This window comes from Onychostoma macrolepis, chromosome 20 (assembly GCF_012432095.1).
Source record: "Onychostoma macrolepis isolate SWU-2019 chromosome 20, ASM1243209v1, whole genome shotgun sequence".
NCBI lineage: Eukaryota > Metazoa > Chordata > Actinopteri > Cypriniformes > Cyprinidae > Onychostoma > Onychostoma macrolepis.
In genome coordinates, this window is record NC_081174.1 from 1,490,175 (window position 1) to 1,504,962 (window position 14,788).

The 14,788-nt window shown below is 36.9% G+C and overlaps 1 protein-coding gene across 1 annotated transcript; it reads right to left on the reverse strand.

Moving 5' to 3' along the window:
- Positions 1-467: 467 nt before the first annotated feature.
- gabrr1 (gamma-aminobutyric acid type A receptor subunit rho1) lies at positions 468-14,425 on the reverse strand. The gene is made up of 10 exons (XM_058755988.1): positions 14,328-14,425; positions 13,473-13,523; positions 12,958-13,064; positions 10,420-10,487; positions 9,910-10,133; positions 5,728-5,810; positions 5,437-5,577; positions 3,920-4,072; positions 3,596-3,792; positions 468-1,850 (listed from the first exon to the last, which is right to left on the reverse strand). The coding sequence occupies exons 1-10, from the start codon at positions 14,423-14,425 to the stop codon at positions 1,551-1,553; spliced, it is 1,422 nt and encodes a 473-aa protein (XP_058611971.1). The 3' UTR covers positions 468-1,550.
- Positions 14,426-14,788: the final 363 nt, after the last annotated feature.

Sequence of the window (14,788 nt, forward strand, 5' to 3'; positions counted from 1 at the left end):
ACTGTATTTTACACTACTCAGGAGATACAAGAAAAGCATAAACCAAAAGTTCATATAATGTATAATAATCTCAAAAGTTATTTGAAGAACATATGAAATGCTTCCTGTATAACAGAAACAGAACTGACTGGACAATAGAAACTCTTATTCCACAGTAAGCATAAAAATGATTTACCACCTTAACTTTTTAATTTATTGTATTAAATTACCGGTATTGATTTATAATGCACTTAAATTTAGCACATCATCAATATAGTTTTCAATGTCTTAGTGGAAAATAAATCTGAAAAGTACTTTCTATTAGTAAAAAATCTCTTCTTGCCTTCTTGTTTTAGCAAAAGTAAATTATTTCTGAAAATTAATTCTAAATGTCTTCTCTAAAGACATGTTTAATTTGGAAATTTTTATTTACTCTGAAATGTGAAACTTTATGAAATGCTGTCAGCCACATGCAACAAACACCAGGTTTTTTTTTTTTTTCTTGCAATCTAATGTGCACTGAACATGGCATAGGGTTAGCACTCAGAAATGAGCAAATTCCATAAATAATTACAAAGAAACAGTAAGTAACACTTTGAATTAAACATGACATTTTAAAATAGACAGACTTTTCACTTTTTAAATCATATTTTTGCCTTTACTGGTTCATTTCAGTGGTTCCGAGGTCTTAAAAATGAATAAAATATTCCATGTAGTTCGTAAAATAATATTCACTCAGTAACATGTAAATAATATGAACAGTAATTTTAATACGGCTAGAAAAAAAAGTTGTTTATTATTTTTGAGTTTATTCAGCTATTTTGACACATGATCAGATCATGACGCATAATGCCAATATGCTGCATCAACACAAACAGGTAATGTATTTTATGCTTAAACATGCTGAAGATCTATAATGTTAGTGTACGAAAATATATGAATGAATAAATAAACTTCAAATTTGTTCCACATAAATATTACAGATTTAATCCATTGTATGAGGGCAAATGGAAATATCTTTTTCCATCTTCCCTGATTTGCAATATTTTCAAAGTTCCCAAGAGATAAAAATAGATTTTTTTGAGTCACTCCACTGTTTTCTTTTCTTTCTTTTTTTTCTTACATTTTTCAGGATCTAAAAATGCATGACCACTCATTTAAAAAAAAAAGAAAAGAATCCGCCGTAAATAATACTGTAATTATAACAATAATGTTGTATTTAAATATTTTGATCTATGTTGCTCATTTTCGTACATTTCAAAGTTCATGCGGTGGACAATCACATCAGTACAATTTACACATTTGACTTGAATCTGCTAAACAAATCTGAATAAGCAATTTGATATTCATTGACAAAATCTATGTTCTTTTCTATTCAGCCTACAGATTAAAAGATATAAGAAAAATGAAAAAAATAAACCTTTTCTTTGAGGAGAGAAAACCAGTGCATCATGTCATATGTATTCATTTATTGCTGAGAAGCAAGCGTAATAAAAAAAGAAACAGATTTTCAAAGGTAATCTGTATTTCCAAGACTTACACAAATGTCATATAATGTAAAAGAGCAGCAGTCATTGTGAGTAGATGGACCAGTATATGATGTTGAAGAGCGTGTAGGCTCCAGGGAAGATGACCCGTGAGTATTTGTCTATGGCATGAGTGTCTATAAATAAGCTGCTGCTTGAGCTTCCAGCAGGTCTTTGAGCTCCCTGCTCATTATCCAGGACTAGATGAACTAGGAACTGCTCCTGTTTGTCTCCGTTCAGCTCCGACATGCCGTAGTTCCCTGTGGTCATCATGTCCATGTCGCTGTAGCTGTTGCTCATCATCATCTGACCAGGATGGGTCATTCCACACGTACACGGCAACTGCTGCATAACACAATCACACATTACTTGTAGCATCACATGATCTGAATTTAAAGGGGCCATGAATTTCCTTGATCTTTTGACATTTAAGAGGTCATTGTACTATAAAAAAATCCTGTACGTTTCAGAACTCAAAACGTTCTCGTTAGTCTAAAAACAGCTTAAATTGAAGGCAGCTTGTGGAATTTTCTTCTCTATGATGTAACAGTGTGGATAAGCACCGCCTCCACAGAAGAAGATCAACGCCTGCTTCTACATCACTGCCTGTTTAGCCCTGCCCACTGATTCTAAAGCACTGCCTGTTTAGCCCCACCCACTAATTCGCACATGTAGTGTTTAGGAGAGAGGTGAACGTGCAGGTATATGCAGAAACCAAACAGTAAAAAAAAAAAAAAAAAACTCTCTATTCTTTTAGTATTCTATCTATTTGTTCTCTTTTTATTTATTATACAATTAACAAAAAGCAAAAAAGGCCTCTAACACTAGCTTGCTCTATTCTTTTTCTATTCTGTCTATTTTCTTTTTATTTATTATATAATTTTTTTTAAATCTTGCTACATGTACTGTGTTAGGCTAACTGAGAATTGTCACATATCATTGCTCTTTTGTTGATTTTGATTGCTTCCATTGTCCTCATTTGTAAGTTGCTTTGGATAAAAGCATCTGCTAAATGACTAAATGTAAATATGCTCCGAAGGCAACAAGACACTGTGCAGTGCCAAGCTGTGGAAAAACAGTATTTGCATTCCCTTCTTTTTGATCCCAACATTAGGAAAGTGTGGATGAACTTTATTTTTAATGAGTAAGAACTTGGTCCTTTTTGTAGTTTTTGTAGTCAATGAAATGGGATTCTCTATTAGTGATCCCTTATGGCTCGTTTCCACTGAGCGGTACGGTACGATTGGGTATGGGTAACCCTGATCAGGCTTGCGTTTCCACTGCCAGTAGTACCCTTACTTGGTAGGCGTGGTGTATGCCGGAAAGTAGCGATCGACGATAAGCGCGACAATAAGCACAACTCTGCCTCTTTTTGTTAAATGTCAAGCTAAGGCTGCTCGAGACGGATACATGAGCACTGAGCGCCCGGTGATCGCATGGACCTCTGAAATCGGCATAGCAAATTTTGAAATTGGCGCTATCTTTATAAGTAAACCACATATTTGAGGTTTAATCAATTACATTCTCGCCTAAAAAACTACATTTCATGACACAATAACAGTATATTTAGAAAATGATGCTGGTTTTTGGGCAATGACGTTTCACAAGTCCACAAGAACACATATTGAGAAATGGCTATTGTCTGTGTGAAAATATAAAATTATAATATACACTGTTATATTTTTTTTGTGTTTGCGCACTCTGGTGTAAATAAGCCCAACAATCACAGCAGAGCGGAACGCTGAAGGAGAAGCTTTATCCCCTTGTATCACGCAAAAGTGACGTTTCTAGTCAACCAATCAACGATCTGCTGTGAGTTTAGCTCCACCCTTTTGGTACCCTTTGCTGTGCTAGGTACCCCAACGGAAGGGTACCAAAAAAGTGGTACGGTACGGTTCGCTATTTTGGTACCAGTCACAACTTCTGACAGTGGAAACGGACATAATTGCGTACCGTACTGTATACCGAACCATACCGCTCGGTGGAAACGAGCCATTAATGTCTACAACCTTAATGGCCTTGCTAAGATGCTGTATTAACCACAGAAGAAGTACACCTTAATTAACGATAACTAAACTGTTATAGCTTACCTTGTTGCCTTGCGTCCTCTCTTTGCGCTCCTGCAGAGTGGACAGGTAATTGACAGCGGCGTACTCGATCACAGACAGGAAGACAAAGACGAAGCTGACCCACAGATAAATGTCCACAGCTTTAATGTAGGAGACTCTGGGCATGGAGGCGTTCACTCCAGTGATGATGGTGGACATGGTGAGCACTGTTGTGATGCCTACAAAGTGATCGGGTTGATCAGTTTATTGTAGATGTTTTATGCAGCGTAATGAAATGATGAAATGACACACGCTGAGGTGGTTTGCAGCAAGATGCAATTACGCAATTCATTTGAAACATCTCACCCAGAGGAACCCGCGCAGGAACAGCTCGCCGGTCGATCCAGAAGGACACCCATGACAGCATGACCATCAGAGTGGCAGGAAAGTACGTCTGAAGCAGGAAGAAGAAGATATGACGACGCAGAGTGAAGTTGATGTAAAGACGATTGTACCAACCTGCAGAGAAGATTGAAGAGAAAAACCTAGCCAGTTTTAGTCATTACAGAGCACCAATAATCAAGGTGTACCGCAGGGTTATTGAATTCTGCTCCTAGAGGGAACCTTATTCAGACACATCTGTGCATCTGTGATAATCAAGACCTTAATTAGCTGGTCCTGATGTGTTTAATTAGAGTTGGAACTGAACTCTCCAGGTTGTGGCCCTGCAGGAACAGAACTGAATATCCCTGCTAGAGACTGAATAAACTCAAACTCAAAAACAAGCAAGTTTGAACATCTATAGCAGTTTATTGTAGAACATTCTTGCCTTGATGCTGATCTCTCAATAAATAGCTTGTTATCAGTATTAATGTTTACTATATTTGAATTCAATTTGAAGTAAATTTCAGTAAGCAATATGTAATAGATATAAGAATTATACTTAAATTGGTGACGCAAAGAAAGGGAAGGGAAGGGGTCTGTTCAAGTGGACCCAATGATTGGAGAATCCCTCACCAGATAGAAGATCCAATTATGATATTTTGATAAAAAATTATGAGAAAAAAAAGGAAACATATGAATGGATGAAACGTAAATCAATAAGAAGCATTTAGAAAGTACACAGGGTCATGCCCACTTTTTAAAAAAGTGATGTTTACCACTATTAGAGTGGTGCCAATGTGACTTCTATCTTTGGAAAGCATCCAGTTTTGATTTTCACAGTCAGCTATAAACAGTAAAATGATTTTAAGTTAAATCGTTAGTTTAAGTCATGGGTGTCCAGTCCTGTTCCTTGATGGTCACTGTCTTGTAGAGTTTAGCTCCTACACACACGCCTGAAAGTGTCTAGTAATCCTGAAGGCCTTGATTAGCTGGTTTAGGTGTGTTTAATTGGGGTTAGAGATAAACCCTGCAGGACAATGGATTGGACAGCACTGGTGTAAACGAACATAACTGTTCGTGACACTTCTACAACACATTCATTATGGTACTGTCAACTCTTTATTAACTATCACACTATCATGTCAATCAATTCGAAAATTATTTACATTATTAACATTAGCTTGCAGCAAATGTAGGTTCTTACTTTGGGCTGACACAGTATAATCTAAATCATGGGCTTTAGATTAATTTAAAGGGTTGGGGAAAGAAAATATGTCTGTATTCCACATACATTCTATCTAGATACATTTTACTTTTACTTTACCTTTTACTGAACTATCTTTAACTGTTGAGGCCATGCCGTTTTAGTTATTTTTACATTGCATCAAAAATGCCAAATAGCTGCTTTATCAGTCTTTACTAGTCAGGAATTACAGCATTATGAAACATGACTTAAATTACACGAGACAACACAGAGGAAGGTAATGACTGTCACATACCTGTGCTGCTGTAGAAGGCTAGTTTTGTGGTGGTGTGAAACTCCTGAATGAGGAACTGAGACAGAGAGATCTTCTCATCCGTCTGCAGAGATTTGTTTCCTCTCTTCCAGTACAGCATAAGGTCGTCGTCAGTATAGGCATCTCCAAACAAAATAACACAAATACATATGAACTCACAAACACTAAAACACGAAATAAACACAGAATATCCTGCTTTACTCAAAATTACATCACATGTTGTTCAATTCAGTCATGAAACGTTTACATCAGTGGTGTTGTGTTTAGACTCACAGCTCTCAATCTCCAGTGAGCATGTCTGGGTGTCCAGGGGAAAGTGGCTGAGATCCATATTGCACATCGCTGTGACTGTAACCCTGTTGAATGTGTTTGGAGTAATTAAAAATTGTGTCACAAATCCACAATGTAGATATATGTCTCCTTTATTTTAGCAGTATTATTTTTTCAGTTATTTTAACTGAAAATTATTATACTAAGGAGGCTGTAACCCCATGAGGAATATAAGTAAATAAAATATAAATAATCAAATGTTATTTCATCATTTCATTCATAATAATGTTATTTGTTTTAAGTGGGATGAATCTTGTTAGCAAATAGGCTTTGAACGAATCTGGGACCCTGCATTTTTGCTATCATTATTAATATGCTATTATTTCAAATAACCTTTAAATCAGTCATTAACTCTTACACCAAACAAGCAACATTAGAAAAATATGCCTTTTGCAAAACTCCAAAACCGTACCAATTCACTGCACAACTTTCATTCCTTTTATTCACATTATACTGTCATATATACTGTAAACTTGCTTGGTAGCTCACCTAGTACAGCACTGCATTTACATTGTGAAGTGCTCGACTACAAGTCCGATGAAACAGGTATCACTATAAGAGTGTTTTTATCATGTTTGCTTTTGTTAACATTATCATTAATGCCCAGTAATAGGCCATTAACCTTTAGCGGCAGTTTCAGGACTGCCACAATACGAACAACAGCGTAATATCTGTTTTGGATAAAACCGAACACAATTTAAGCACCAATCACAGGACATTTTACTATGAAAGTGTTGCGAAATATGCAAGAAGCACTTCTCAAAAACGTTCAGAAAAAGACATTAACTTAGGTCAATAACTTCTATTTGAGGCCAAGGATCAGGATTGAGGTGGAGATACTACATATCTCCCCAAACAAAATAATGGCGCTACCACTGTACCACGATAAAAGGCTGGTGAAAGAATGCTTTGTCATTAGATTTGCACTAATTCACCTTTGCACAAACCAAGGATTTCTTTCCTTGAAACCCACAATCAGTGACACACACACACACACCTGGATGGAGCTGCATGATCAAGAGCACTCGACAGCAGTTCCTTTCATCAAGCAGAACCCCACAAAAACAGGATGGAAATGAAAGATCTTGCTGTCATTGTCTGTCTAATCCCAGGAAGTAGCTCCCAATGCACGCTTGTCCTGACACTGCAAGCCCTGGAAGTCCCCCATTTTTTTCTCTTTAGCAACTTTCTGTGCCTACTCCTCACTTTTTCTCACCTGTATATTCTTTAGTAAAGAACGCCACTGTGCTAAAACATCTCATTGTCTGTCCCTTATTCTCTCAATGTACATGCTATTGCTAGTGGAGAATACGGGCAGCTTTAATAAAAGCTTTAATGACTTGTTGTGTTGTCATTACCTTACTCCTGCAGATCCAGCCTCCTATATAGGAAATACATCTTCAGTTTGACATTTAAATGATTTTTAACTGGTGATTTATTGACGTATAATCAATGAATAAATGATTACAGTCATCCACTCGCTTATTACACAAATCTCTATTTTCCTTTCACAACATCATGCTGAGGAGGATAAACATGACCCCAACAATCTTTTCAGAGGCATTAAAATATGACAAAACATGAAACAAGAAAACTGAACCAGGGTGTTATTGAAATTTCTATGGACCAAGTTCCTGTCTACACAGTCAGAAAACACATATCCTGGCAAATTATAACAGTTTAACCTCAACCATCTGCTTCCAAGTCAAAATGATTTTATGTACACAGAAATTCTTCACATCTATAATGAAACACCTCATAATCTAGCATCTCTGAGAGAAACTGCTGCACAACTGATCTGAGGACATGAAGAGAACTATGCAGCACATAAATAAATCACGGAAAATGCAATCATGGTGTCTTGGCTGTTGTGGAGATAACATACACACACATATCACACAGCTAAGAAGCCTTTGAAGAACAATTTGGAGAAAAACGGAAGAAAAAGAATCCATGTTTTGGGCACAATCTCCACTTTGCTGTGAACGAAGCATTAGGAGTAAACAGGTCTGCAGTGTTGTCAAGGCTTTGGAAACCCATTTCTGCATCCACCAGATAACCAATGCTTTCACATCAGCTGGCCAAGAAACAGAAAGACTTGTCCCTCCCAGACCACAAGCTCTTACATTATGAACCCACTCATTGGAATTCATCTTATGATATGGTGGAATGGTTTTTGCAGCAGCTGCAGGCTGTGTGTGCTGTGCTGCCGGAAGAATGAAAGAAATGGCATCGGATGCCAAAAGCTCTGACGGTTTTAGAAACTCTGAAAGCAGTTCTTCAGCCTCTGAGTTGTTTTACTAATGCACTTAGGACTTTGAAACATACCACCCTGTTCTTAGCCTTTCCATTGAAAATGCAGTCTGCAGTCTTGATGAACATGGTGACCAGGGCTGGAGTGGGACTCATTTTCAGCCCTGGAGTTTCATGCCTTAGACCGACCAACTTTAGTTCACGACTGACTATATAAAAAAATATATAATTAAAACCTCAGTATACAAGTCTGCAATAGTGCACTGTTCTCTACAGCCTTGTAATTCATTGTATTTTTCTACAGAGCTTTATTTTAATTTTTTATTCTGGCCTTTTCAGTGCCACCTTTGCTCTTTCTATTATTCAATTTTTATCTCTTATTTTTTGCTCACATATCTCCAACAACTTTTTTTTTTTTTTTTTTTGATCAAGGTGCCGCTGTCGGGGGAGTCAAAAGATTATTACATCATCATTAACCTGCAGGCTGCACTCGAGTGGGGCTGCGAGAAAATAAGAAAAATAAAAAGAGTGGGTCTGCTGTGAGTGCAGGCAGTCTATAGGCAGCATCTATATTTCAACCCCAGTGGCATGACAAAAGACTGGAACCATCAGCAATTCTCCCGGTGCCCCCGATTAGCCAATCTTGATTTGTAGGCAAATGCAGCAGCTTACCTTGATTAAAGGTTTGACAGCATTGTGGCAAAAATGAAGTCAAACAAAGTTTCTATGAGGTGAGGAAAACAGACCCCTGGTTGGTCTTGGACCAATAAATTCAAGACTGATTTGAGCTGCTTTCCAGGAGAGAGTGCCAGTTAAACGCTGAGCTTCAGTTCCAACCTGCTGCATTACACCTGCCTTATTTTCAAGTATCCCTGGTTCAGGTGTATTGAAGCTGAACTCTGCAGGACAGAAGCTCTCCGGGAGCAGGATTGGAGACTTCACTTAAAGCAGTGGTTCTCGACCATGTGCAGGGCTTAAAAAAGCAAGGACTCTTTAAGGAATTAATATAAAGACAGAAATATTCAGCTCTCTTCATTTTTCCACATTTTTTAACAGTATAGTCTTGTTTTTGTTTTGTTTTTAATGAATTTGTAGTTATGGTTTTTGATTTGTCATTTTGGGTGTACTGTAGACTGATGTAAAAAAATAAAATAAAATAAAATCTATTATTAAAAGCATTTTAGCTAAAGTCTGCATCATAACAAACTGTGAAAAACTGAGGGGGTTAGAATCCTTTCTGAATGCACTGTATACAGTAAAACCCTACAGATCAGCCATCTGGTCTTGGATAAAAGGACAGATACCAGATGAAATGGTTGGCCTTGACATAACAGATTGACTTATAGATTGTAAGTCGAGATGTACATAGAAGAATAAAGTCATTTTGTCCAGCAGGCTGGATGTGGGAGGGTTCTGAGATTAAAATTCACCAATGAGCCAGCTTTGTGTCTGAATCTACATGTGGCTTGCATTAATCCCACAGATTCCCGCATATTAATCCACACTTTCCCTCATCTACAGCAAAAACCAGGATCAGCACCTCCTAGAGATGACAGATCTTGGTCAACCAAAAATGTAATAGTAAACAGGGAGATACTAAATGCCAAAAAAGTGACTGCTGGTTCATATCAAAGAGCTTTGATTGAAAAATGAGAACTTTTTGTTTATTGAGCGAATCTGAGTCTCTATGTCATACATCTACAGCAAAGCTGGATGTAACAACGCTTCTGATAGCTGGCAATCTGTTTCTCGAGCTTTGATTTGGATTAAATTGAGCGCTTCCACTGTTCGGAGAGGTCAATTGTTAAATACAAAAAGCAAAAGCAAAGCCTGAATAAAATGTCAGAATGTATGTGGGTGTGAGACACTTACCTCAAGCTGTACAACACTTTGCCATCAGGATGCACTCGGAGCATGACGTTTTCCGTAGTGGTGTCATGGATGAAGGATCGCTTGGAATGGACAAAAAATATGTCAGGTACCCAGATTTTCTTCACCAGCCGGCCATCAAAGGTCATGCTCTGGTTGGTGTTGCTGGGAAAGGACAGTCGCTCGTCCTTCCAGTAATGTCTCAGGTACAGGGTCATGGTGAAGTCCTGAAGCATACAATCCAATCAGCCATTCGTCTTAACGTAAACAGTTTAAACAGTAGCCTCATTTCTATCCCAAGAGCCCTCTATATAAGAAAAAACGGACTATTTGTCAACACATGGAAAGGTGCTTGGAAAGGTTACTGGGTGCTGAATTTGAGCTTTTGCCCTAATCCAAATCCTGTGGCACAACCTCAGAGTGGAAAAGATCATGACAGCACTCAAGCATTTATGATGCACTCTGAAATAAATATGTAAGCTATATTTACACAGACACATGTCAGTCTCCTACCATATCTACTTCAGAGATGGTGTCCAGACTCTCAAGCTGAACATCAACACCCACGGGTATCGCAGGCCCTGAAATGAAGAGAAATGAGCTTTAAACAGTCTTACAATGCACTCATTTAAACTTAAAGGGGTCATATGATGCGATTTCAAGTTTTCCTTTGTCTTCTGAGTGTTACAAGCTGTTATAAGATCCGTAAAGTTGCAAAGACTAAGCTTTGTAAAAATCGACGCGTTTCAGAAAGGCAGGGCAGAGAGGAGCATGGAATGTGGAAAATAATGTGTTTTTGAACCTTAAACCACGTAAACACATTGCCTTACACCAAATACACAAAATGAAGTTATTTTTAGCATCGTCATATGAGTCTATGCATTAATTAACCACTTCAATAACATTAGTGTGATCTAAGCAAAAGCTTTTGATAAATTAGGTCTGTGGTCAGGCCTGGACCCTTAAATAAACACGCCTGGACCGGCTAATCAAGGTCTTCAGGATCACTACAAAGGCATGTTGGAGCAAGTGCTAAACTCTGCAGGACGGTGGCCCTCCAGGATAAGATTGAACACCTCTGGGGTACAAGATTAACCAATCATTAGCTGATTGACTGCCATATTAATGAATAAAAAATAAATGTATTATTTTTATATGGAATCGCATGTTACAATATGGCTATCCAGGCCCTAAATGTTATATGACATGTACATGTAATATAAAGATTAATGATCATAACCCATCAGAGCAGATTTAAAAACTTTACTTGTAAGCAGCTGTTACGTTATCTAAAGATAAAGAGGAATGGTACACTCAAAAAATAAAATTTCCCAAAAATACATACTTTTTGTAATTGGCCATCCGGTCGCCTTTTAAGTACCACAATAAAAGTCTTTGTAATTCTAAGGTGATGTGCCTGTCCATTTCTTAGCACACTTCAGCAGCATTTCATATAGAAGATTAGCTTAAATGCAAGCTATTCAAATTTCTGTCAAGTTCTAGTAAATCTGCATGTCCTTGTTTAGCACTCAGCAGTGTAAAAACATGCATGAAACTTGAGAGAGGCAAAAGAAATGCGTGAAAATATGAAATGTCCTTTCTTCACCTTAGGACAATATTTTCATAACCCTTAATCTGGGTTTGATCTGACCGTAGTATTTACAGTTGGTGTGAACTTTAGTGAAGATACGGGCAGATAAGTGAATGCTCGTGGCACAGGGCCACAGTAAATCAGTGTCATAATCTGGCCTGAGCTTATGTAAAGCTGATTGCCTGGGATGTCAGTTCAAATCCTACACAAATCGCAGTCTTGTGGTGTTTATTAAGATCTGCTGGTATTTTGTATCGGTCATTAATGCATTAAAGATAAAAATAGATTGAATATTAATGCATATGCACCACAAATAAAGCCAATAAAGTAATGCTAAGAGCAAGTAGAAATCAACAACAACAAAATAAAGTAATCTTTGATATATTTTGATTTAACATAAAGGCAACAATCAAATTAAATGATTTCATTTATGTATTATTTTATATGGAATCGCATGTTACAATATGGCTATCCAGGCCCTAAATGTTATATGACATGTACATGTAATATAAAGATTAATGATCATAACCCATCAGAGCAGATTTAAAAACTTTACTTGTAAGCAGCTGTTACGTTATCTAAAGATAAAGAGGAATGGTACACTCAAAAAATAAAATTTCCCAAAAATACATACTTTTTGTAATTGGCCATCCGGTCGCCTTTTAAGTACCACAATAAAAGTCTTTGTAATTCTAAGGTGATGTGCCTGTCCATTTCTTAGCACACTTCAGCAGCATTTCATATAGAAGATTAGCTTAAATGCAAGCTATTCAAATTTCTGTCAAGTTCTAGTAAATCTGCATGTCCTTGTTTAGCACTCAGCAGTGTAAAAACATGCATGAAACTTGAGAGAGGCAAAAGAAATGCGTGAAAATATGAAATGTCCTTTCTTCACCTTAGGACAATATTTTCATAACCCTTAATCTGGGTTTGATCTGACCGTAGTATTTACAGTTGGTGTGAACTTTAGTGAAGATACGGGCAGATAAGTGAATGCTCGTGGCACAGGGCCACAGTAAATCAGTGTCATAATCTGGCCTGAGCTTATGTAAAGCTGATTGCCTGGGATGTCAGTTCAAATCCTACACAAATCGCAGTCTTGTGGTGTTTATTAAGATCTGCTGGTATTTTGTATCGGTCATTAATGCATTAAAGATAAAAATAGATTGAATATTAATGCATATGCACCACAAATAAAGCCAATAAAGTAATGCTAAGAGCAAGTAGAAATCAACAACAACAAAATAAAGTAATCTTTGATATATTTTGATTTAACATAAAGGCAACAATCAAATTAAATGATTTCATTTATGTATTATTTTATATGTTCTTTAGCATAACCAACAATAAGCTTTATTGTTTATATACTAGAATACATATACTGTTTACATATACTGAAACTCTCCAAAAGTGCTTTCCATCTTTTGTTTTTGGGGCTCAATGCATTCTTCTCATCTTACCTCCAAAGCCAGGCCTCATGGTGAAGTCGTGGTCATCTAACTTGAGAAGCTGTTCTGATTTCGTAACGGGAGCTTTTGTGACATCTGGACTTCTCATTAGTAAAGTGCTGTTAAACACAAAAAAATGTCAAAACAGTTCCAATGCAAACAGAATTGGCTGACTGGTTAATTAATATATTTGAAACAGAAAACTGACAAAACCAAATCAAATATTTAAATGAATATGTAATGCTATATTAGTAGGCTATTATTGAACTATTGGTTGTAAAAAATAAACATATATATATATATATATATATATGTTTAATAATTACATTTAAAAAGCATGAAGTAAAAAACTTCATTTTTGCATGACATTATACAGTAGCTGTTGAAAAATCACTTTTCGAATATTATTGTGTTAATGTTCACTCATCCATCTAGAAGTTGCAACAGGGAGCTTGAAACGGAGACCTCTCACAAATCAATATGGGTATATAGATGAGCAAATGAAATGAACTGTATATTTGTGCTACCTGCCAGGTTTACGTGCTTCTCTCTCGGTTCTGGTGGTGTCTCGTTTGGATCTGATAGGATGCAGGATTTGACATGATTAGAAATCAGAACAAAACAACAAGTCAGCAAATCAATTAGGCACTTTAATGATTATACTGAATTAAATAAATAAATAAATAGCAAGCATATTGTTTTTATATTAATACCCTTAAGGGAAGATCCATAATGAATATTCTGTTCTTGCATAAATACGACATCAAAAATAATCAATGTAACAATGTGAGTGAAAAAACAAAATGTCTTTGTGTTTGTTATTTCCCTCTTTTGCTTTAATGAGGCTAGCACTGATGACTCTTCCAGACAGCATCTTGTGTGTTTGAGCAGAAACAAGGACATCTGACCATCTGTACAAAGGATTTCTCATCATCAGTGACACACTAAAGAGCTAGAAATGATTCATTATGTCATGTTTCATTGTTCTATATAGTTTTTAAAAGTTTTATTTATTCATTTATTTATTATAGAATGGTACTATCTGCATGAATTCAGCTAAAAAATAAGATGTGCAGACACAAGAAGGCTACATTTTTTTTGTATTACAATATATTGTGTTATAGATTGTTCCTTTTCCGATATTTACTTTATAAAAATCGCGATTATGGCACGGAAAAAAAAAAACACACAGAGAGAGAGAGAGTTGTTAATAAAACAACTAATTCGTGCAGCGCTCATCACTCACTGGAAATCCCACCGACCCTTCAGCGCGCGTCTACACCTTCTCTTCTTCAGTTTTTTTTCTTTTCTATTCTTTTCTTTCTTCTTCTCACGTTTGTGATGAAGAATGGTTGAATGCATGAGTGGGGTGATGCACTCACCTGGTTTGGCTGCACGTCTGAAGCACCCGCTCGCGCAGCTGCAGCGCTCCAGTGGAGAAAAAACACGCGCAAAGCAGAAAGCAGACATCAGCGTGCATGGTGCCCACATCCACGCAAACCCCGTTAAAACTTATTAAAACAGCACTGGAGGACTCTTAAAGACGATCCATTGCCACGGTGCAGCCTGACAGGACGCGTTTAATCTGCATTAACTTGAAGGTCAGATCTGCTGTCTGCTGCAGCCTCGCTTTCTCGCATCCAGGAGGAGCTTTCACAGGTTAGAGGGTGAAACACACATTTGTTGGCTGTATATTATGTAATGTTCGGTGGGTATTACGTGCTATCTGAATTACACTTACATAATCGAGTGGTATAGTCACTCAGCATTGTTCTAATTTCTTTTTTTAAAAGTGCGTTAAAATGAAACATTTTGACACAAAAAAAATTCAGATTGAAATTCA